The following is a 26,189-nucleotide window of genomic DNA, read 5'->3' as shown; positions in this document are numbered from 1 at the left end:
TCTTATATTTTTTAATTCCAAGTCAGCGGGTGCTACTATGGTAGATTTTTATGGAACTCAATTTTCATAAACTCGAATTTCAAAAAGATGGTAGATTGCAAAATATTTTCCAAACAGTAGTAGTTTGTTAAATATTTTGTTAAATAATGGTATTTGACCATTTTTGCCTCGAAATCAATGAAATAGTATTGTCTTTGAAGGTACAATGATATTGTATCAAGTGGATTTTGCCGAATAATGGTATTTAGCCATTTTGGCCTCAGAATCAATAAAATAGTATTGTTTTTAAAGGTACCATGATATTGTATATAGTGGGAAGTGGGTCGTGGATTTTTAGTGGCAACAACAGTTGAGACATGTACTTCTTCTACAAGATATAATAACCCAACATTTGATTGCACGAAGTAAGATTTCTCAATAAAAATCATTTTGTTATTCTAGATAAACCAATTTGACCTTTTAAATTTTGGACCCAATGGAGAAGGCACTTAACTGTCCATACATATATCCTCCATAAATTGAAGTATTTTAAACATTATGATTAGCCTATGCAGATGCCAAAATGATAAGCACATCGCATTTTATGTTGTATGATCATCTAAAGCAAATAAGGATATAAATATGTGTCTACACATTCAACAAGCAAACTTTTTTTTTATTACCAAGTGCAAGTTACATATGCACACAGCGGATCTTAAATCCATGGCCTAACCATTCACCTTGCTTTTATAAGGGAAGGAGGTGCCATTTGGGCAAGAGCTTATTGGCCACGTTCCACACACTTACATGTATATTAATCTTAATAGTCCTCATAGTGAAAACGATTTTGTCTTAGTTATATTTAACAAATAAATTAAATATCAATATATTCAATAAATAAATCAACGAAAACAAATCTCTATATAAATAAAAAATAAAATAAAAAAACAAACCCAAAAAGGAACCAGATGAAGAAGCATTGAAAATATTTATATGCAGGGTCAGCTATATAAAGTGAAAACTCCACCCATGTTCAGATACATATCTGCTCAATGTTATATCCAGGGTTTGGATCATTGGAGAGTGCTAACACCCTAGCAAATAGATCCAAGAAATTTCCAACTGCAATATCAATGGTCTCCCCAAAGATCTGGTACCGCCCCTCACTATATGCTATTACCTGTGTGTTCCCACCACTAACGTACAGTACAACAGGATCATCTGCCCCAGTCACAATCCTCCCCATCGCAATATGTGCCACACAGTGGTTAACTGCAACAATGGGCTTCTTCCACAGCTGCGAAAGAATCCGAACAACAATAGCAGCAACTTGCAGTGGTGCTCCCATGCCAGGACCCTTGGTGTAACGTAGGCAATCTATTTCATCTGGGTTATTTGGATTTGATCAATGGAGGAATGTGTTGGAGATGGTGTTGAGCAGTTTCTCGGGGAAGGAATCCTTGGCCAGGAGGGGTAATGTAGGTATGGTGTGGATTTGATAGAATGGTGCCATCAAAAGTTACAATCCCAATACCAATCTTGTTGGCTGAACCCTCAAAGCCTAGGGCTATCATCTTCTTCATTTTTAAATTAATACCAAGAGTACCCTGTAATTCAAGTCCATAAACAAAAATTTAAGTATCTTCCACTAATTAAAATCTGTGAGAAAAGATGGATAAATTTACACACAGACAAGGAAATATGAAGATAACAAAGATATATATTTTTTTTGATAAGTAAAGATAACAAAGAACTCTCTCTAACAAAGATCTTTGAAACATTATACTTAGCAAGTCTGTCTGGCTACAATTCAGTTTTAAAAGGGTTTTGAGATTGGGGAAATCAAAAGACAAGCCTAAGCCTAACAAGTCCAAAATAATATCATAATCACATTTAGTTAAAAGACGTAGCTCACATTAACATTAAGTACTATATCATCAACATACTAACCATTAACTGCATCAGACAAAAACAATGACCCTAAACTGCTTGAATTATTTCAATGTAAAATGTAACACATTCCCTCTTTCAGTTCCTCAACCCGTGATTCAGTCAAATAGACAAGAAACTATAAAACCATCAAAAAAAAATTTCTTTCAAATCCTACTTAACTCTAAACAGTTGTATTACATCCTTTTATCACCCTTGGAGTCATCTTGCCCATGAGCTATCAACATACTAATAGATTTTATTGCAATGAAGCCACCTCAAGAACATTACTTAGAAAAAGATAGCCTAAAGAGTATCTATAAAGAAAATTACACGCAAAAAGAAATAAAATTAGCAAATTCTGTTAGGGTACCAATGTCACTGAGACCTATGACTGTGGACATCCACAGAGTAATCTAAGAAAAGAAAGCTTCAGTGAGCCAAAGCAATGCATTTCCTGTAATTAGAAACGCCCTATTTAAGATGTTTCCTATGAAGTCGCCTGATCATGATGGTTTTCCCGCTTTTTTTATTTTTATTTTATAAGTAAGTAATATTATTTATTCAAATAGAACAGTACTTCATGTTCACAATGATGAACACAAAGTATCTAACAAAATACAAAATACAAAAAAGAAAAAAAAGAATCATACATTCATATTGAAGAGGGTCTGATGTAATTTGAGCTGTGCTATCAGCGCTGAATTTGGGCATATGTTATAGAAAATCAATCATACATTCATATTGTTCTCATTCCTAACCCAGAGAATATGGCTTATTTCAGACCAATGTCCTTATGTAATGTTTTATATAAGGCGGTTGCGAAGGTATTGTCTAATAGATTGAAGAGGGTGTTGCCTTGGATTATTTCGGACTCATAGAGTGCTTTCATTCTAGGATGGCTTATAACTGATAATGTTTGCATTTGAGATGCTTCATTTGTTGAGTATGAGGAAAAAAGGACAAAATGGGCAAATGGCTTTAAAGCTTGATATGAGAGGTGCATGACAAAGTTGAATGACCTTGAACTTTCAGCTATATTGATTTTTTTTTTCTTTCTATCTATGCTTATCTGGTTTGGAATCAATGAAATAGTATTCTCTTTGAAGCTAAAATGAGACTGTATCAAGTGGGTCATGGATTTTCAGTAGCAACAACAGCTGGGACGTGTTCTTCTACTGCCAGATATTATAACCCAGCATATGCCACTGTGTCAAGAGCCTCAAATTATGTTTCTTTTTTTTTTATTATCAATCCTAGGATGTTGTTGAGTGTGTTCTGTGAAATCACATAATGGGTTTTTGATATTTTTAATGAAATTCTTTTATTTCTACCCAAAAAAAAGGAAAATCATAAAGAAAGCTACTTTTATATCTTAAAATGTGTCCTGCCCATATTACAATCCACAATTTTATTACATATATTGGGTTAGGTTTCAAAAGAATAACAGATTTTACCGGTGGGTGTGCAGCGACGGAAGGCGTGCCGCGTGTAGCGGTGTGGGCAGCGAGCGGTGGCGGGGCTCCTTTGATTGTTAGGTACAAACAGTGTTCGAATAATTTAGGTAGGGGTTTACTTTAATTTATGGTTTAATATAATATTTTATGAATGGTAGGACAAGAAATCCTTTGTAGCACATTGGCAATCATGTTTCAGGAAAAACCTGAATAATTGAATCCGGGTTCAAATCCCGGCAGCGGAAAATCTTTTTTGCTCTTTTTTATTGGGTCCGTACATGAGAATTGAGATCTTCTCATTAGGCTTGCACTTCCTACAAAACCCAATATGAGCGGCCCACTTTCTTTCCTTTTTTATTTTATTTTATTTTTTAAATAAAATTAGTTCATATCTTAAATTTTAGGGTGTAAAATTCAAACACTCCTAAACTTTTCGGAGTAAAATCCATTGGGCTTGCACTTCTTACAAAACCCAATATGAGTGGCCCACTTTCTTTCCTTTAAAAAAAAAAAATTAGTTCATAAATAAAAGCAAAATTCTGAAACTTTAGGGTATAAAATTCAAATACTCCCAACTTTAGGTAGTAAAATTCAAAAGCCTACAAGTTTAGGAGGTAAAATCCAAATTTTGAAAAGTCAGAGTGTAAAATCTAAATACCTCCAAACTTTAAGAGTATAATTTGTAATGAAGAGGGTTTGATGTCATTTGAGCTATGTTGTGAGTGTTGAGTTTAGGGCATGTGTTATAAAAAACCAATCATATATTCACATTGTTCTTGTTCCTAGAGTTCGTAACCTAGAGAATATGATTGAGTTCAGACGAATTTCCTTATGTAATGTTTTAAATTAAGGTAGGCAAAGATATTGACTAATAGATAGAAGAGATTGCTACCTTGGATTATTTTGGACTTACATAGTGCTTTTGTTCCAGGATGGCTTATAATTGATCAAGTTCGCATTTGAGATGCTTCATTTGATGAGTATAAGAAAAAAACGATGAAATGGGAGAATGACTCTAAAAGCTTGATATGAACAAAGCTTATGACAAAGTTGAATCGCCAAAAACTTTTAGCTATGTTGATTTTTTTTTTTCATGTCACTACTTATCTGGTTTGGAATAAGAAATAGTCTTGTCTTTGAAGGTCTCAAGTGGGAAGTAGGTCTTGGATTTTCAACAGCAATAACAACTGGGCCATTTTCTTCAACTGCCAGATAATATAATCTAGCATATGTCACTATGTCAAGAGCCTCAAATTGTGTGTGTGTGTGTGTTTTTTTTTTATTTTTATTATCAATCCTAGGATGTTGTTTTGTGTGTGCTCTGTGAAATCATTTGTTGGGTTTTTGATAATTTTAATGAAATTCTACTATTTCTATCCAAAAAAAATAAAAAAATAATAAAAAGACCACTTTTTTATATCTTAAAATGTGTCCTGCCATATGTCCATATTAAAAAATCCACAATTTTTATTGAGGAGAATGGTCTAAAGACAAAGATAAACAAATTATACTGGTGGTTTCCGGTGTGAGGTGACAAAAGGCGTGCCACGTGAGGTGGTGTGTTGTGGCTGGGATCCTTAATCTCTCCTCTAGTAGAGTGAATTGAACTATCTTTTTATTGTTAAGTACAAACGGTGTTAGAATAATTTGGCTATGGGGCCTAGGGATTTCATTGTTATTTCAAAAAGTTCAAGGTTTAGCTCCTTTACTTGGAATTTTGGGTTTAATAGAATTTATAATGACAAGTATGACATGAAATCAGTTGTAGCACATTGGTAGTTCATAACGAACATGGAATTTGGATTCAAATCCCAGCAGTGGAAAATTCTTTTTTGCTGTTTTTTTATTGGGTCTGTGCATGAGAATTGAGATCTTCTCTTTGGGCCCACTTTTCTTACAAAACCCAATATGAATGGCCCACTTTTAATTTCATTTAAAAAAAATATGTTCATAAATAAAATAACTTATGCCAATCAGAGTTATCAAACACACCCAATAATGGTATTTGGCCATTTTGGCCTCAGAATCAATAAAATAGTATTTTTTTTAAAGGTACAATGATACTGTATACAGTGGGAAGTGGGTTGTGGATTTTTAGCAGCAACAACAGTTGGGACATGTACTTCTTCTACAAGATATAATAACCCAACATATGTCACTGTGCCAAGAGCCTCAAATTGTGCTTTTTTATTATTAATCCTAGGATGTTGTTGTGTGTGTTCTATGACATCATCTGTTGGTTTTTTGATAACTTTAATGCAATTCTACTATTTCTTTCAAAAAAAAAAAAAAAAACCATAAAAGCCCACTTTTATATCTTAAAATGTGTCCCGCCGATATGCCCTATATTACACTCCCCAATTTTATTAAGGAGGTTACCGTACCATGAGCATAAGCAAGGAGACCGGTGTATGCAATCATTGCTCCATTATCAATGCAATACTTGTCATCAAGGGGGCATATTGTACCATCAAGGGGCCTCCGTCAAGGGAATCCTTTATAACCTTATCTCTTTCTTTTATGTGCAGAGGGCTTGTCAGCATTGATAAGAAACTCAGTGCATGAAGGAAATATGGAAGGAATTGCTTTATGTCGCGGAGGACCAAAGCTCTCACATCTTTTCTTTGTTGACAATAGCCTAATATTTTGCAAGACCTCTGTATCAGAATGAACTCACTACAAAGAGTTTTACATGTCTATGAGCAGGCTTCTGGACAACAATTAAATAGGGCAAAAACTGCATTGTTTTTCAGTAAGAATACACTAAGAGAGGTCCAAGAAGAGATAAAAAACAAATTTGGGGCACAAGTCATAAAACAACATGAGAAGTATCTTGACCTACCTTCTCTTGTGGGAAGAGACAAGAGGAATACTTTCACTAGTATTAAAGAGAAGCTTGGAAAGAAATTGGTAGGATGGAAGGAAAAGACGCTATCAAAAGCTGGAAAAGAAGTGCTAATTAAAATAGTTGCTCAAGCAATCTCAACATACACAATAAGTTGCTTCAAGCTACCAAGCTCCTTATGCGAAAGGGCTAACAAGCATGATCCGAAATTGTTGGTGGGGCCAAAAGAATGATGAGAAGAAAATTGCATGGCTTCGTTGGGACAAGTTATGTGAGCCAAAGTCATGCGGTGGCATGGGTTTTAAGAAGCTAAAATAATTCAATCTTGCCCTTCTAGCGAAGCAAGGTTGGCGACTTCAAAATGACCATAACTCTCTTGTATATCGAGTACTAGAGGCCAAGTATTTTCCAAGGCATGACTTCATCCATGCTACTCTAAAAAATAATTCCTCATATACTTGGCGAACCATAATGACGGCTCAATCTCTTGTGAAAGAAGGGATGAGATGGAGGGTGGGCAACGGAATGAACATAAAGATTCGGGAGGACAAATGGCTTCCCATAGGCCCTACGTATGTGATTCAATCACCACGCCTATTCCTACAGTCTGATACAAGAGTGGGAGAACTGATAAATAAGGAGAATGGTGGCTAGAAAACGAAGGTCCTTGACTCACTGTTTTACCCACATTAGGCAGAGGTGATTAAATGAATTCCTCTAAGCACTCAACTGCCAAGTGATAAGTTGGTATGGACTGCTTCCTCACATGGCCGCTTAACTGTGCGCAGTGCATACACCCTTGCTGAGAAGCTAGCACAACCAGTGCACATTGGTTCCAGCTCAGACAGTAGCCAAGCCCGCCATTTCTGGAGGAAAATATGGGACCTTCCCGTGCCCCATAAAATTAGGCACTTTACTTGGAAATCATGTAGGGAGTTGCTGCCAACAAAGGCCAATCTTAAACGAAGGAAGATACAGCAAGATCCAATCTGTGACATTTGGAAATTGGAGGAGGAGACTATGGCCCATGTGCTATGGAATTGTGAGATTGCCAGAGAGACATGGGCATGCACAAAGGTGTCAATCCTTGTGGGTGTCTTAGATGGTTGGTCATTCCAAGACTTTGGCATATGATCATTATGGACAGTGTGGAGGCAGCAAGGGTTGCTATGGTTGTCACGGTTGCGTGGGCCTTATGGTGTAATAGGAACGTGACAAGGATTGGGGGAAAAAAGAAGTCGGGGAGAGAGATGGTTCATTGGGTAGCAACATACTTGGCAGAGTACACCACAGTAACGAAGTCACCAGGCCCGCCTACACCTTTGGAGGTGTTGAGAAGCTTGTGGGAACCTCCACCGGGAAATAGGTACAAAGTTAACGTGGATGGAGCACTCTTGACAGACCAGAAATCAGCAGGGGTAGGAGTGATCATTAGGGACAGCGAAGGCAAGGTAGAGGCATCTCTGAGTAAAAAGCTTGAGGTACTGTTGGGTGCATTGGAGGCAGAGGCAAAGGCTTTTGAGACCGGTCTACTTTTTGCCAAGGATATTGGTGTCCGTGATATCATATTGGAAGGTGACTCCATGATCGTGTATCAAGCTCTAACTGGACTTTCCAATCCACCATTATCTGTGGAATCACTCATAGCAGGAATGTTCCCTTTGCAAAGAATTTCGTGAAGTCCAATTCGCATGTTCACTTTCGCATTTTCAATAGAGTAAGATTATTTCACATAAAAAAAAAAAAACTTTCCACCACGCTCTGAGCACATTGTTCTCATCATCTCTTGCAAATGCTTATTGCAACCAACACCACCAACAATAAGAACATCTTTCGTGTCACAGTGTGCCATTGCCCTTTTGGTAATCTCCACAAGCATTGCAAACACCGTTTCCTGCAACATATTACATATCAAAATATTACACACAATATATGTCAGAATAATATAAATAAAGATATTTTTCGGGTGTATAAGTAAAATAAAAGAGAGAAAACTGTATGGCCTAGTATATGTAACTTTAGAAAAGTCCCTCCCACAGAGGGTGAGTTAGCTTTTGAGAGAAAGAGAATTAAGGCAAAGAACTAACAAACATATGATGATACAACATCTAATGATTGAGATATGAAGAATAGCTTAGTTCAATTAATTATTGAAGGGATGGTGCTACTGGGGCAATGCCCTTAAAGATCTAATGGATAGAAAAAAAAAAAAAAACTATAACACAAATCATCATTAAAATTTATTGCTAGAACCTAATTAATTTGAGAAAATATATATTATGATTAATGTATAGCCACAAACCTTATATTATTTCCTTGAATACTTTCTTTCTCATTCCTAATTAATTTAAAGTTAGGGAAATGAAAGGCATAAAAGTTGATACATGAAAAGAAGTGGTAAAAATTAGGTTTTAATTTTTACAAAACTTAGTTTTTAGATCTTCTTTTCCCTTAATTTTTTAGTTTTCTATGTTTTAAGAGGAGAGAGACATAAAAAGGTAACAAAAATACAAATTTACCCCTGTTTTTAGTAGATGTGGGTAATATGAGATAAACAGAGTTAACTTCAGGTGGGTAAAGTGCTAATATTTAAACCATAAGTAGTCGAGGTGTTTTCGGGTAAACCACATGCGGGTAAAATGTAATTTCCCCTAATATTTTGTAGATCAATCATTGATATCACTTTTTTACTTATCGTTTTTTATTATTTCTATCCATTTTAAAAATTGGCAATTTATAACATGATTTTAAGTCCTGTTGTATATACTGGCCTCTGAGCACGCGCGCGAGCGTGTGCTCAGAGGCTTTTCTATTTTTTGGATAAAGATTAATAATTTGCATTTATTATAATTTGGAATTTTTAGTTTTTTCAATCACAAAAAAAAAAAAAAAAAATCTAAGGGTGTGATGAAAACGTTGGGTGAGTTTTGTAGATTGGAGGAGTTTTAAAACTAATAAAAGAGCGATCTTATTTTGTAAGGAGTTAGTGAGTAGATGTAGGAATTTAAATCAACGTAAAAGTAGGAGTTTATTAGAAGCAGAAAGACATTTTTTTTTTTTGTTGAGAAACACACACACACACACACACATATATAGGGGAAGGGAAGCAGGAAGACATTTTAACATAGATATAGGAATTTATTATTTTTGTCAATTCCCTATTTTATCCCCATTATAAGTTTTAGGTAGGGGTATTTTTGACAATAAAAAAAGCAATAACTAACTTTCTTTTGCCAATTTACTATTTTAACCTCATTTTTAAATTGTTGGTTAATTAATTTAGGGTATTTTTGATAGGAAAAAAGTAATAAATAACTTTTTGAATCCTCTTAATATATACAGATAACGTGATTTTTCATTTTAAAATGCCAAATTTTATTTAAAATTCAGTTGTTTTTTTTCATAATTTTTATTAAAAAAAAAAATTCTAAGTTAATACCCTTAATATATCCATTAAGAAGCAACTATAACAAATTCCCCATTTTTAGGTGATTTTTTTTTTTGGTTATTTATATTTACCCTTTACCCTATTTTAGCTAGGGGTGTTAATTCGGGTTAGCGTTTCGAGTTTGTGTCGTATCGAGGTAGGGGTATTCGACTAAATAGCTCAGCCATTAAGCCGATCCATTTAATAATCGTGTCATGATCATTCAACTCTAACCCGACCTGTTAATAAGGCAGATTGACCTGACCCAGCCCATTTGACGCGCTTAATAAACGAGTCGTATTGGGTGGACACAAATGTAACACAACCCATTTCAACCTGCATAATATTAAATATAACATCCATCTAGAATTTTTTTTTTATCCCAAAAAGCTGTGCATACACTTCAAGTCTTTAACCCACATTCAAAATAATATAGTTCAACAAAAATATAACATTCATTTAGAAATAAGTTCTTTACACTCCAAAAGAAGTGTATACACTTCAACCCAAATTTTAAATAACAAAAATAAAATAATATAGTTCAAAAAAAATATAATATCCTTGGAACTCGTCAAATGCTAAGTATTAATATTGAAAGAATTTAAGCAAACAGCAGACTAATCCTGACTATGACCACAATTATTATCCATAGATTCTTTGTTGATGTCCAAATTCATAACATCTTCCACAAGCTCATCCAATTTCATTTGTGCAAGTTCTATGCCAAAAAAGAAAAAAGTATTAGTACTTCTAGGGTCTGTAAAGTTTTAATTTTCAGTTATATCCCTTGCAAATTTTTGTAATTACTTTTTTCTTTTTAAATTTAAAATATATGTTGGATATAAAAGGTATTTGACAAATCTAAAATAAAATAAATATTTATTTGTTATACGAGTTAAACGGGTTCTGTTAAATGGGTCATTTGGGGTTGACAAAAATAAATTGGTGTGTCAAATGTGTCTATTGCGGGTTACGGGAGTTGATTCGCTTATGACACGTTTCTTATTGTGTCGCTTTCGGGTCAACCCGTTTATGATTCAAACCCATTAAGGCCCAACCCTAATCCGAAAAAGCCCGTGTCGGGTTCATGTTGTGTTCGCGGGTTGGGTAGAAAATAATATTTAATTTTTCTTTGTAGCTCTAGATTTTTCCTTATTAATTTGCTGCTTTGGTGAGACGTGACCAAATTATTGATTTGATAATGATTATAGTGAAATCATTCTCCAATAGCCTTAATTAGTTTTTTTTTTTTTTTTTTTTTTCTGTTGAGAATAATGCTTTTAATTTCCTTGTATCGGGGTATCAAGGCGTGAATCACAGAGACATGTGATAACATGTCAATAGAAAGAAGAAGAGTTTGAATCCTTACGAGAACAATGAAATGGCTTTTTGTTCTTCTCTATCTGATAGAAAACAATTCAAATCATAAAGATAGCAGATATATCCAGGCTGCAATATTCTTCAGGTGCATAATTGCATATCAATACTCATATAAAACACAGCTAACAACAAACACTATATAAACACGTACACAACATGAACATATAGCTCAGTACTAGTAGTAGCTGTTCCACGAATAGTACAGTGAATGACAAGAAAGATAACATAAGTTGTAGCTCTTATTTCTAAATATTTAGCTATGCATTCAGTTGGCAGATGGGGGTTTGTGGGGTGACTAGTGAGAAGGACTTGGTGGCTTCTTTTCAGCAGTTGGAGGCTTCAAGTTCTTTCGGGGTGGCCTTTGCGAGTCTTTATGATCTTCTGGGTGATGATCATGTGGTGGCTTGTGCTCCGGTGGTGGCTTCTCTCCTTTACCCTTTGGTGGCTTGTGTTCTGGGAATGGTTTCTTCTCTCCCTCTTCAACTGAGGTTGGTGGTTTGTGTTTTGGTGGTGGCTTTGCTCCCTTGGGAGGAACTTTACCATCAATGGAAGATGACTCCAATAGAAGGTGTCCAGGGTGATGATCATGTGGTGGCTTGTGCTCTGGTGGTGGCTTCTCTCCTTTACCCTTTGGTGGCTTGTGTTCTGGGAATGGTTTCTTCTCTCCCTCTTCAACTGAGGTTGGTGGTTTGTGTTTTGGTGGTGGCTTTGCTCCCTTGGGAGGAACTTTACCATCAATGGAAGATGACTCCAATAGAAGGTGTCCAAGGTGATGATCATGTGGTGGCTTGTGCTCTGGTGGTGGCTTCTCTCCTTTACCCTTTGGTGGCTTGTGTTCTGGGAATGGTTTCTCTTCCTTGTCAAGTGGGGTTGGTGGCTTGTGTTTTGGTGGTGTCTTTTCTCCCTTTGGAGGAGGTTTGCCAATATGTGGTGGTGGCTTCTCTCCCTTACCTGGGGTTGGTGGTTTGTGTTCTGGCAATGGCTTCTCTTCCTTATTGAGTGAGGTTGGTGGCTTGTGTTTTGGGGGTGGCTTTTCTCCCTTAGGAGGTTTGTGCTCATGTTTGGGAGACTTATGGTGGTCAGCCAGTGAGGCAGTGCTCAGAAGCACCACTCCAAGGAGCAACACAAGGCTGTATTTGGTAGTAGTCATCTTTGGTCTTTGGATGGTTCAAAGCAAGAAGACTCTTGGCCTTTTATAAGGGACTAGAGAGCCTATATTGCGTTAGATCATACGTCATTCAACACTTAAAAATTAAAATAGGGTTGTGTTAACGGGCACGGTACAACCACCGCACGATGCTTATTAACATTTTATATTAAAGGGTTGTGTTAACGGGCACCGTAAGTTGCTCATTAACAACACACTTTTGGGTAATTTTTTGGTAACTTTTTCAGCTTTTTGACAGTTTTTCATTTTTTGGCAATTTTTTTTATCTCTTTTGGAAATTTTTTTGACAACTTTTTTTTTTCTTTTTTTGAGTGAAACACAACAAAGAAAATGTTAACAACCACGGCACGATACTTGTTAACATTTCCTATTAAAGGATTGTGTTAACGGGCACCATAAGGTGCCCGTTAACAACACACTTTTACGTAATTTTTTGGTAACTTTCTCAGCTTTTTGGCAGTCTTTTATTTTTTGGCAATTTTTTTTATCTCTTTTGGAAATTTTTTTTGACAAATTTTTTTCTTTTTTTTGAATGAAATACAAAAAAAGAAACGTTAACAACCATTGCATGATGCTTGTTAACATTTCCCATTAAAGGGTTGTGTTAACGGGCACCGTAAGGTGCCTGTTAACAACACACTTTTGGGTAATCTTTTGGTAACTTTTTTCAATTTTTTGGCAATTTTTTTTATCTCTTTTAAAAAATTTTTTAACATCTTTTTTTCATTTTTTTGAGTGAAACACAAAAAAAAAAAAAAAAAAACATTAAAAACCACCGCACGATACTTGTTAACATTTCCCATTCAAATACACCCTACCAGAGAAACAGTTCAAAATAGATATCTTTTCTTCTTTAATATTAAAATATAAATATTAATATATGGGGTCCAATCGGGTTCTACTGAGTTCAAAAGTTTGACAATGTACCAAAGCTGTTCTTTGCTTTCCATGCACAGATCTCATTTGCATGCAATCTTAGAATATTTTATGCTAAAGCTTAGTTCCTCATCAATTACCTTACTTTGAATTTTTATATCCTAAACATAGATATCATTCCCACAAGGAGGAAGTAAATCCACATACTGGTCACGTAATAATGTAATATGTACATGGTTCAACATCAACACTATACTGCAAGAAGCGTGTAAGCTAGGGAAAAAAGCACCTAACTTTAGAAGGCTTATCAATTATAAAATATATATATATATATATATATTCACTTTCTGTGTATCATTTTATCCTCCATCAATCATAATTTGTTATATATTAGTTGCTTTTATAAAATAATTAAAGTTGAAAAAAAAAAAAAAATCAAATATATGCCTATCATGATTGATAGAATATAAAGTACGCATAAGAAGTAGGATATAAAGTATGCATAAGGAGTATATGTCAATGAGCTACAAGCACATTGAGGCTTTTATGAATTTTTTACTTCTATTATATATTATCATCATTTTTCATAACATGGCGTTGAAGCCCCACATCGTGAGTAGATTATATGCATACACGTTGGCATGATAAATGTACAGTTTTAGCTATTTTTCAAAAACACTAAAAAAGTGCACAATGGTGTTTCTCGAATTCCCACTTAGGATGGCGACTTTACTAGCTACTAGACACTGCACCAGTGGTTAGAGGAAAGATGCAAACAAGTCATGTGATGGGGGCAAAAATCAAACTTATACAAAATATAATGTAGTAATCAAGCATCTTAATGGATAGCAAATGGATAACCATACACAATTTAGTGTGAACTGTTGGGATTAGAGGCACATTGATCTTGTATGGCTCGTTACAAATACTATTTTAGTCATATCGTATGATTCATACAGTTTAAAAGAACTTAAGTGAGACACGCAAGTGTCACGAGCTTTGTATCACTTTATTAATTTTTTTTTATTTTAAGAATACTAAGTATTTTAATACACCTATGGAGAAAAAAAGAAAGTCTTAAAAAAATTGATAATGGTGTATATTCAAAAGGAACACATTACTTTAGTAACTAAACATATGCATGTTTGTAAATAATTAATTGATTTGTTGGTAGGCATTAGAGTTTTTTTTAAGTTTGTAAGAGATGGATTAGCCTGTTATGCTCTGTTTTAATAGATAAATAACAGAGATGATTATAATTATAATAATATATAAATAAGACACTCGACCAATGAACTATGTTGTTGATGTGGTTGTCAAGTGATATGTGAGATAACCAATGAATTATGTTAATTCCTATGTTTCTTCTTTTCCCACTTAGGAGTGTGACCTTTGATCAGTGATTCAGTGGTAGAGCCAGGTCAGGTCATGGCCCCTAAAAATTTTCAAATAATTCTTAATTAATTTTGGGAGTAAACTTGTTTGTTGTGGTTGTTGTATTTATATGTGAATATTATATTAAATATTCTATATTGAAAATGAAATATTAATGACATTATTCATGAATTGATATGCAATTCTCAAATATCGGTATTTCTTGTGTCAGCCCAATTGCTAAAATTGAGTAGTTTTTCCATTTATCTATTCATTATAAATTTTTTTGTCTTAATTTTTATTATTTTTCTTTACCTATTATCTATGAAGCGCGCGTCGGTGCCACATATAATTTTTTTTTTTTTTCACGAATTCGCGCCAACTCAGCTTGATTTGCGCTGAACCGGGCCAATATTAGCCAACATAGGGCCGAATCGGGTTGTATCGGCCGGCGACCGAAACAGCCGAAACGGATCGAAATGGCCGAAACAGGCCGAAATCTGCCTTGAAACATGCCGGAACAGCCGAAATTGGCTTTGAATGAGGCCCAAACATTCTAAATCTATCCTTCCTCAATTTTATTATGAATATTCGTTGCTTCTTTTGAGTTTTCTTTTTTCTTTTGTGTTTTTTTTGTGTGTTTCTTGCCTTTTTCTTTCTTTGTTTTGTGAATCAAGGCATAGTAATGTGTTTTTTAAGGATATTTTAATAGTAAAAATATATAGAAAATATAAATATAAATAAAAATATTTTTAATAATTTTTTAATCGTCGCACCCGCACCCTACTTTTTCAAAAATTGCTGAGTCCCCCACCCGCACCCGTACTCGCACCCGAATCTAGAAACGCACCCGTGCTTCATAGCTTATTATGTTATATTTTTTGCTTAAATAACTATATATATATATATATATATATATATATATATATTTCTTTTTAATTGATTTTACTTTATTTTTATATATGAGTAGCGTATTTGCCTTTTTGTGAAGTTATTGGATTAGTGGATTCTTAAATCAATTAGCAAGCTACAAACTTAAGAATTTGTTAATTATTATATAAGTTTTAAACCTTTTAAAAAAATTAGTAGCATTAAAGACTAAAAAGAAAATTTTAAAAGTAGGTTTCATTTTTTGAAATTATTTAAATGTGAAAAAAGTATGTTTTGACAAATTAACTGGTCTCATCATAAATTGATTATGTATAAACGGAATAACAATATATTTTAATTTGACCCATATTTAATTTGATCAAGACATATCATACCTAAACCGTTAACAAGAGTTATATTTGTGAAAAGTGTTGGAACTCTTGGAATTGAAAAAGTTATAAGTTAATAAAAAAAAAAAATCATAAAGTTATTTTTTGTATGACATACTGTGGTATACTCATTAAAAATATTAAAAAGTATCTATTTACTCACTACAAAAAACAGGGTCTATAGTCGCGTTTCAAAAACGCGGCTATAGACCCCGAAAACGCGGCTATAGACCTGAAGCCGCGTTTTCTATGGCCGCATTTACAACCCCGGCCTAAGCGGAGCAACAAACCCTGTGGGTCTGTAGCCGCGTTTTTGAACCACGGCTATAGGCTTCAGGTCTATAGTCGCGTTTTTTAAAAACGCGGCTATAGTCAGCGACCTATAGCCGCGTTTTTAAAAAATGCGGCTACAAACTTGCTTTGAGCTGCGTTTAAACTGCGGCTATAGGTCTTTTCAAAAACAAAAACAAAAAATTTACTGGCAAAATCAAAATCAAACACAATATACTGACAGTACAAATGCAACGTGCTCCAAAATATAACAATACAAACCATGAATCTCCTCTCATTCAACAAAACCAACCCAAATTTAACACTAAATCCATTCAAAGAACACAAAAGCTCAAGAACACAAACCTATTTAAACATAAGCACAATATCAGCAACACAATAGCAAAAATAACTTCTAGCAAAAGTATAATACCCATAAAAAAATTAGAGAATTTTTAACTCACATAGTAGAGATGAGTGAGCCTTTAGCTTTTCTTATGAAGTTTTCCAGTGACCCTTGCTTGAAAAATGAAGTATATGGTGGTGTGGAGTGTACCGGTGTGTGCGTTGTGTTGAAAAAAAAAAAGAAGGAACGAGAGAAAAAAAGAAGGAAAGAGAGAAAAAAAGAAAAGAAGAAGCAGTAGCAAAGAAACAAAGACAAAAAAAGAGCTGTGTTGGAGTGAAGAAGGAAAAAAAAAAAAAAAAGAGAGAGAAAGAAAGGAGAGCTGGGCGTGACTTGCAGAGAAGAAAGAAAGAAAGAACCCAAGAAAGCAGACAACAATGACCAAAGAAAGAAAAGATAAGAAAGAAAAGATAAGAGTGGGGGTAGGTGGGAAAGTGGGGTTCTCGGTTTTTTTATTGGTGTTACCTATAGCCGTGTTTTCAAAAACGCGGCTATAGCCCTTCCCTTATATTAAAAAAATAATTTATTCGGATGCACGTACAGCTCATCCTTTTAAAAAAAATATATATTATTTCACTGGACCTATAGCTGCGTTTTTGAAAACGCGCTATAGCCCCTCCCTTATAAAAAAAAAATAATTTATTCGGATGCACAGGTAATCTTTTTAAAATATATATATTATTTGGCTGGACCTATAACCGCGTTTTTGAAAACGCGGCTATAGCCCCGCCCTTATATAAAAAAATAATTTATTCGGATGCACAGGTCATTATTTAAAAAAAATATATATGGACCTATATCAACATACTAATAGATTTTATTGCAATGAAGCCACCTCAAGAACATTACATAGCAAAAGATAGCCTAAAGAGTATCTATAAAGAAAATTACACGCAAAAGGAAATAAAATTAGCAAATTCTGTTAGGGTACCACTGTCATTGAGACCTATGACTGTGGACCATCCACAGAGTAATCTAAGAAAAGAAAGCTTTAGTGAGCCAAAGCCATGGATTTCCTGTGATTAGAAACGCCCTATTTAAGATGTTTCCTATGAAGTCGCCTGATCATGATGGTTTTCCTGCTTTTTTTATTTTATTTTATAAGTAAGTAATATTATTTATTCAAATAGAACAGTACTTCATGTTCACAATGATGAACACAAAGTATCTAACAAAATACAAAATACAAAAAAGAAAAAAAAGAATCATACATTCATATTGAAGAGGGTCTGATGTAATTTGAGCTGTGCTATCAGCGCTGAGTTTGGGCATATGTTATAGAAAATCAATCATACATTCATATTGTTCTCATTCCTAACCCAGAGAATATGGCTTATTTCAGACCAATGTCCTTATGTAATGTTTTATATAAGGCGGTTGCGAAGGTATTGTCTAATAGATTGAAGAGGGTGTTGCCTTGGATTATTTCGGACTCACAGAGTGCTTTCGTTCTAGGATGGCTTACAACTGATAATGTTTGCATTTGAGATGCTTCATTTGTTGAGTATGAGGAAAAAAGGACAAAATGGGCAAATGGCTTTAAAGCTTGATATGAGAGGTGCATGACAAAGTTGAATGACCTTAAACTTTCAGCTATATTGAATTTTTTTTTTCCTGTCTCTGCTTATCTGGTTTGGAATCAATGAAATAGTATTCTTTTTGAAGCTAAAATGATACTGTATCAAGTGGGTCATGGATTTTCAGTAGCAACAACAGCTGGGACATGTTCTTCTACTGCCAGATATTATAACCCAGCATATGCCACTGTGTCAAGAGCCTCAAATTATGTATTTTTAATTTTTATTTTTTATTATCAATCCTAGGATGTTGTTGAGTGTGTTCTGTAAAATCATATAATGGGTTTTCGATATTTTTAATGAAATTCTACTATTTCTACCCAAAAAAAAGGAAAATCATAAAGAAAGCTACTTTTATATCTTAATATGTGTCCTGCCCATAATAAAAAAAGGAAATTTTATTACATATATTGGGTTAGGTTTCAAAAAGAATAACAGATTTTACCGGTGGTTTCCGCTGTAGCGGTGTAGCGGCGAGCGGTGGCGGGGCTCCTCGCTCTCTATCTCTACCGAACTGTCCTTTGATTGTTAGTTACAAACGGTGTTAGAATAATTTGGGTAGGGGTTTACTTTAATTTATGGTTTAATATAATATTTTATGAATGGTAGGACAAGAAATCCGCTGTAGCACATTGGCAATCATGCTTTAGGAAAAACCTGAATAATTGATTCCGGGTTCAAATCCCGGCAGCGGAAGATCTTTTTTGCTCTTTTTTATTGGGTCCGTACAAGAGAATTGAGATCTTCTCATTAGGCCTGCACTTCCTACAAAACCCAATATGAGTGGCCCACTTTCTTTCCTTTTTTAATTTTATTTATTTAAAAAAAAAAAGTTGAAATCTAAAATTTTAGGGTGTAAAATTCAAACACTCCTAAACCTTTCGGAGTAAAATCCATTAGGCTTGCACTTCTTACTAAACCCAATATGAGTGGCCCACTTTCTTTCCTTTTTAAAAAAAAAAAAAAATTAGTTCATAAATGAAAGCAAAATTTTGAAACTTTAGGGTATAAAATTCAAATACTCCCAAACTTTAGGGAGTAAAATCCAAAACCCTCTAAAGTTTAGGAGGTAAAATCCAAATTCTAAAAAGTCAGAGTGTAAAATATAAATACCTCCAAACTTTATGAGTATAATTTATAATGAAGAGGGTTTGATGTCATTTGAGCTATGTTGTGAGTGTTGAGTTTAGGGCATATGTTATAGAAAACCAATCATATATTCACATTGTTCTTGTTCCTAAAGTTCGTAACATAGAGAATATGATTGAGTTCAGACAAATTTCCTTATGTAATGTTTTAAATTAAGGTAGGCAAAGATATTGACTAATAGATTGAAGAGATTGCTACCTTGGATTATTTTGGACTTACATAATGCTTTTGTTCCAGGATGGCTTATAATTGATCAAGTTCACATTTGAGATGCTTCGTTTGATGAGTATAAGAAAAAAACGATGAAATGGGAGAATGACTATAAAAGCTTGATATGAACAAAGCTTATGACAAAGTTGAATCGCCTAAAACTTTCAGCTATGTTGATTTTTTTTTTCATGTCACTGCTTATCTGGTTTGGAATAAGAAATAGTCTTGTCTTTGAAGGTCTCAAGTGGGAAGTAGGTCATGGATTTTCAATAGCAATAATAACTGGGCCATTTTCTTCAACTGCCAGATAATATAATCCAGCATATGTCATTATGTCAAGAGCCTCAAATTGTGTGTGTGTGTGTGTGTGTTTTTTTTTTTTAATTTTTATTATCAATCCTAGGATGTTGTTTTGTGTGTGTTCTGTGAAATCATTTGTTGGGTTTTTGATAATTTTAATGAAATTCTACTATTTCTATCCAAAAAAAAAAAATAAAAAGCCCACTTTTTTTTATCTTAAAATGTGTCCTGCCATATGCCTGTATTAAAAAATCCGCAACTTTTATTGAGGAGAATGGTTTAAAGACAAAGATGAACAAATTTTACTGGTGGTTTCCGGTGTGAGGTGACAGAAGGCGTGCCACGTGAGGTGGTGTGTTGTGGCTGGGATCCTTAATCTCTCCTCTAGTAGAGTGAACTGAACTATCTTTTTACTGTTAAGTACAAACGGTGTTAGAATAATTTGGCTATGGGGCCTAGGGATTTAATTGTTATTTCAAAAAGTTCAGGGTTTAGCTCCTTTACTTAGAATTTTGGGTTTAATAGAATTTATAATGACAAGTATGACATGAAATCAGTTGTAGCACATTGGTAGTTCATAACGAACATGGAATTTGGATTCAAATCCCAGCAGTGGAAAATTCTTTTTTACTGTTTTTTTATTGGGTCTGTGCATGAGAATTGAGATCTTCTCTTTAGGCCCGCTTTTCTTACAAAACCTAATATAAATGGCCCACTTTTAATTTTATTTTTAAAAAATATGTTCATAAATAAAATAACTTATGCCAATCAGACACACCTAATATGCTCACTCTCATTGTTCATTTTATTTTGTTTTGTTTTTGACTACTTAGTTTATATACTCGCTTTCAAATTTCAATTAAGAGCACATGTTAGTGCCAATAGCCTTATAACTCAACCAAAACTTTTTGGTATTTTCAATGGAGACATATAAGGTTTAAATTTCCTCATTCCCATAACTGAAGAATAAAGCCTGTGTTAGTGGATTTAGGTGTGAGAGGTAGAGGTAAAGGGCTAATTAGGATATGTGCTAAAAAATGCAAACAGTTGTAAGATACAAAACATGATAAGTGAGTATTAAATTTGGGGTTTTTGTAAACCTAAAAATAGATAGAATATTTAGATCCAACTCATTAGTCAGCTCCCGATCAAGTATACCTCCTGATATCCCTGATATTATCAATGAAGAAAATTATTCTGTTGAAGAAGAAAGCTGCTTAGACTTTAATAAATGGACTATTCCTAAAATTAATGTTAATGCAATTTATAAAACAAGCTGGCTCAATTCTACTTTTAAAATGAATTTAATGTTAAGACCATCAAATGGGCTTATGCCATATCTAGAGTTCACGAGAAATGTTGTTTGTTTAACAAGAAATCTATTCATGATTTTCTTACTAAAGGATATAGATTCTTGCATAATGGATTTGTTCAAGTTGCTGTTAAGCCACTAACTCGTAATAGTGTTAATGATTCAGTTAACACTAATATGTTAATGGTTCAATATTGGATACGTTTACGTGATGCTAGAGTTAGAAAATTCGAAACTAGCATACTTGGTATGATTCAGTCATCTTCGTTTAATGGCCCTTTTTTATTTTGATTATTTCTAATTTAAATCTTGCTTTAGATGATCGTCATAGTGCTAAAGCTTTAACTTTAAATATCCTAACTTTTGGTTATGATATGGATGAAGGTTAGAAGGTGGTAAACCTCTTGCTATTGTTTATTATGTTTATTATAAATTGTTAAAAACCAATTTAAATCCTCATGCTAGAATTCAACATTCCAGTTATAAAACCTTACTAATTATGAGTTCTACCCCGAATGCTAAAATTTTACTGGTGGTTTTCAGCATGCTGTGGCGAAAGGCATGCCACGTGTGGGCGGCAAGCGTTGGCCGGGCTCCTCTTTCTCTCTTTCTTTCTATCTCTATTGTAGTAGCGTGAATTGAACTGTCCTTTTATTGTTAAGTACAAATGTTGTTAGAACTTCGAATAATTTGAGGGTTAATTGATATTTTAAAAAGTTCAGGGTAGCTCCTTTATTTGGAAGTTAAGGTTTAATAGAATATTTAATGATATATAAGACATGAAATTTGCTGTAGCACATTGGTAATTCCATTGATTCTATTGATTGAATTTAGGTTCAAATCCCGGTAGCGGAAAAATCATTTGGGTTTTTTTTTTACTTATTTGGTCAATGCATGAGAATTGAAATCTTCTCATTGGGCCTGCATTTATTAGAGAACCTAATATGAGTTAAAACCTTTTGGTACCATATTGATGCATGCTTTCTTTAGTTGCTTGCATTTCCTATTTCTTGTTTGTAACATGTGGAGGATTGTTGGTGTGGGTGTGTGTTCTAAACACTTTTTATTATTATTTATTTTTTGGCAGTTGGGCATTTATGAGTAAAATAGCCGTTAGGCAATAATGGACAATATAGCTGTTGGGCTTTTATGAGTTATTAGTAACCAATAACTATATAATACCTATCGTCACACCCTTTCCTATAATATATATTTTACTACACTATGTTTAGATATACACAATTCTATTCTCTTTCTATTCTGCATATTTTTCTACAATTTATATTTGTTCTAAGGAAAAGGAATAGATGGTTGTTCTTGAACCTTCGTGAGTGGAATTGCGTCCATGACAAAGATTGATGCTATAGTCTAATCTTGAGGGGATGTTTGGCCAAGACAACCAGTCGTTCGCATAAAAAAAGAAAAAAAAGAAAAAGAAAAGAAAAGACAACCAGTTGCACCGAGTTTTACCTCGGTGGCATGAATCAACATTTAAAGACAATACTTTTGCAGTGTGATTCCTTAACACTGTGAGATTGTTCATATATATATGGGTGTGTGTGTGTGTGTGTGTGTACTTGTGATATTATTTGTTGTATCAAAACTTGTTTATTCACTAAAATATTTCCAACATAACACATAAATGACATGGGTATTTGTATGATACATAAATAGAATATGCATAAATGCAAGTCTTTCTTCCATAAGTAGAGACACAAGTTTTCCTCATTCATGTCAGTAAGTTACATATTTTGAAACTAATGAGTACTCGAGTTTATAAAACTTGAGTTATACGCGGCATCTTATATTTTTTAATTCCAAGTCAGCGGGTGCTACTATGGCAGATTTTTATGGAACTCGATTTTCATAAACTCGAATTTCAAAAAGATGGTAGATTGCAAAATATTTTCCAAACAATAGTAGTTTGTTAAATATTTTGCTAAATAATGGTATTTGACCATTTTTGCCTCGAAATCAATGAAATAGTATTGTCTTTGAAGGTACAATGATATTGTATCAAGTGGATTTTGCCGAATAATGGTATTTGGCCATTTTGGCCACAGAATCAATAAAATAGTATTGTTTTTAAAGGTACCATGATATTGTATATAGTGGGAAGTGGGTCGTGGATTTTTAGTAGCAACAACAGTTGAGACATGTACTTCTTCTACAAGATATAATAACCCAACATTTGATTGCACGAAGTAAGATTTCTCAATAAAAATCATTTTGTTATTCTAGATAAACCAATTTGACCTTTTAAATTTTGGACCCAATAGAGAAGGCACTTAACTGTCCATACATATATCCTCCATAAATTGAAGTATTTTAAACATTATGATTAGCCTATGCAGATGCCAAAATGATAAGCACATCGCATTTTATGTTGTATGATCATCTAAAGCAAATAAGGATATAAATATGTGTCTACACATTCAACAAGCAAACTTTTTTTAAATTACCAAGTGCAAGTTACATATGCACACAGTGGATCTTAAATCCATGGCCTAACCATTCACCTTGCTTTTATAAGGGAAGGAGGTGCCATTTGGGCAAGAGCTTATTGGCCACGTTCCACACACTTACATGTATATTAATCTTAATAGTCCTCATAGTGAAAACGATTTTGTCTTAGTTATATTTAACAAATAAATTAAATATCAATATATTCAATAAATAAATCAACAAAAACAAATCTCTATATAAATAAAAAATAAAATAAAAAAGGAAACCCAAAAAGGAACCAGATGAAGAAGCATTGAAAATATTTATATGCAGGGTCAGCTATATAAAGTGAAAACTCCACCCATGTTCAGATACATATCTGCTCAATGTTATATCCAGGGTTTGGATCATTGGAGAGTGTTAACACCCTAGCAAATAGATCCAAGAAATTTCCAACTGCAATATCAATGGTCTCCCCAAAGATCTGGTACCGCCCCTCACTATATGCTATTACCTGTGTGTTCCCACCACTAACGTACAATACAACAGGATCATCTGCCCCAGTCACAATCCTCCCCATCGCAATATGTGCCACACAGTGGTTAACTGCAACAATGGGCTTCTTCCACAGCTGCGAAAGAATCCGAACAACAACAGCAGCAACTTGCAGTGGTGCTCCCATGCCAGGACCCTTGGTGTAACGTAGGCAATCTATTTCATCTGGGTTATTTGGATTTGATCAATGGAAGAATGTGTTGGAGATGGTGTTGAGCAGTTTCTCGGGGAAGGAATCCTTGGCCAGGAGGGGTAATGTAGGTATGGCATGGATTTGATAGAATGGTGCCATCTAAAGTTACAATCCCAATACCAATCTTGTTGGCTGAACCCTCAAAGCCGAGGGCTATCATCTTCTTCATTTTTAAATTAATACCAAGAGTACCCTGTAATTCAAGTCCGTAAACAAAAATTTAAGTATCTTCCACTAATTAAAATCTGTGAGAAAAGATGGATAAATTTACACACAGACAAGGAAATATGAAGATAACAAAGATATATATTTTTTTTGATAAGTAAAGATAACAAAGAACTCTCTCTAACAAAGATCTTTGAAACATTATACTTAGCAAGTCTGTCTGGCTACAATTCAGTTTTAAAAGGGTTTTGAGATTGGGGAAATCAAAAGACAAGCCTAAGCCTAACAAGTCCAAAATAATATCATAATCACATTTAGTTAAAAGACGTAGCTCACATTAACATTTGGTACTATATCATCAACATACTAACCATTAACTGCATCAGACAAAAACAATGACCCTAAACTGCTTGAATTATTTCAATGTAAAATGTAACACATTCCCTCTTTCAGTTCCTCAACCCGTGATTCAGTCAAATAGACAAGAAACTATAAAACCATCAAAATAAATTTTCTTTCAAATCCTACTTAACTCTAAACAGTTGTATTAGATCCTTTTATCACCCTTGGAGTCATCTTGCCCATGAGCTATCAACATACTAATAGATTTTATTGCAATGAAGCCACCTCAAGAACATTACATAGCAAAAGATAGCCGAAAGAGTATCTACAAAGAAAATTACACGCAAAAAGAAATAAAATTAGCAAATTCTGTTAGGGTACCACTGTCATTGAGACCTATGACTGTGGACATCCACAGAGTAATCTAAGAAAAGAAAGCTTCAGTGAGCCAAAGCCATGCATTTCCTGTAATTAGAAACGCCCTATTTAAGATGTTTCCTATGAAGTCGCCTGATCATGATGGTTTTCCCGCTTTTTTTATTTTAATTTTATAAGTAAGTAATATTATTTATTCAAATAGAACAGTACTTCATGTTCACAATGATGAACACAAAGTATCTAACAAAATACAAAATACAAAAAAGAAAAAAAAGAATCATACATTCATATTGAAGAGGGTCTGATGTAATTTGAGTTGTGCTATCAGCACTGAGTTTGGGCATATGTTATAGAAAATCAATCATACATTCATATTGTTCTCATTTCTAACCCAGAGAATATGGCTTATTTCAGACCAATGTACTTATGTAATGTTTTATATAAGGCGGTTGCGAAGGTATTGTCTAATAGATTGAAGAGGGTGTTGCCTTGGATTATTTCGGACTCACAAAGTGCTTTCGTTCTAGGATGGCTTATAACTGATAATGTTTGCATTTGAGATGCTTCATTTTTTGAGTATGAGGAAAAAAGGACAAAGTGGGCAAATGGCTTTAAAGCTTGATATGAGAGGTGCATGACAAAGTTGAATGACCTTAAACGTTAAGCTATATTGATTTTTTTTTTTCTTTCTGTCTATGCTTATCTGGTTTGGAATCAATGAAATAGTATTCTCTTTGAAGCTAAAATGATACTGTATCAAGTGGGTCATGGATTTTCAGTAGCAACAACAGCTGGGACATGTTCTTCTACTGCCAGATATTATAACCCAGCATATGTCACTGTGTCAAGAGCCTCAAATTATGTTATTTTATTTTATTTTTTTATTTATATTATCAATCCTAGGATGTTGTTGAGTGTGTTCTGTGAAATCATATAATGGGTTTTTGATATTTTTAATGAAATTCTTTTATTTCTACCCAAAAAAAAGGAAAATCATAAAGAAAGCTACTTTTATATCTTAATATGTGTCCTGCCCATAATAAAATCCAAAATCTTATTACATATATTGGGTTAGGTTTCAAAAGAATAACAGATTTTACCGGTGGTTTCCGGCGTGCGGCGACGGAAGGCGTGCCGTGTGTAGCGGTGTGAGCGGCGAGCGGTGGCGGGGCTCCTCGCTCTCTATCTCTACTGAA

General features: G+C 34.1%; 1 protein-coding gene and 2 pseudogenes across 1 annotated transcript; all 3 read right to left on the bottom strand.

The window, feature by feature from the left end:
- Positions 1–633: 633 nt before the first annotated feature.
- Positions 634–18,498, bottom strand: LOC142609498 (uncharacterized; annotated as a pseudogene).
- Positions 5,709–26,189, bottom strand: LOC142609231 (uncharacterized; annotated as a pseudogene).
- On the bottom strand, positions 11,268–12,181 carry LOC142609497 (uncharacterized). The gene has a single exon (XM_075781090.1). It carries the CDS (start codon positions 12,165–12,167, stop codon positions 11,313–11,315), a length of 855 nt encoding a protein of 284 aa, XP_075637205.1. The 5' UTR covers positions 12,168–12,181; the 3' UTR covers positions 11,268–11,312.

This window comes from Castanea sativa, chromosome 9, assembly GCF_040712315.1.
Source record: "Castanea sativa cultivar Marrone di Chiusa Pesio chromosome 9, ASM4071231v1".
NCBI classification, from domain to species: Eukaryota; Viridiplantae; Streptophyta; class Magnoliopsida; order Fagales; family Fagaceae; genus Castanea; species Castanea sativa.
This window is presented reverse-complemented; position numbering and strand designations above follow the sequence as displayed.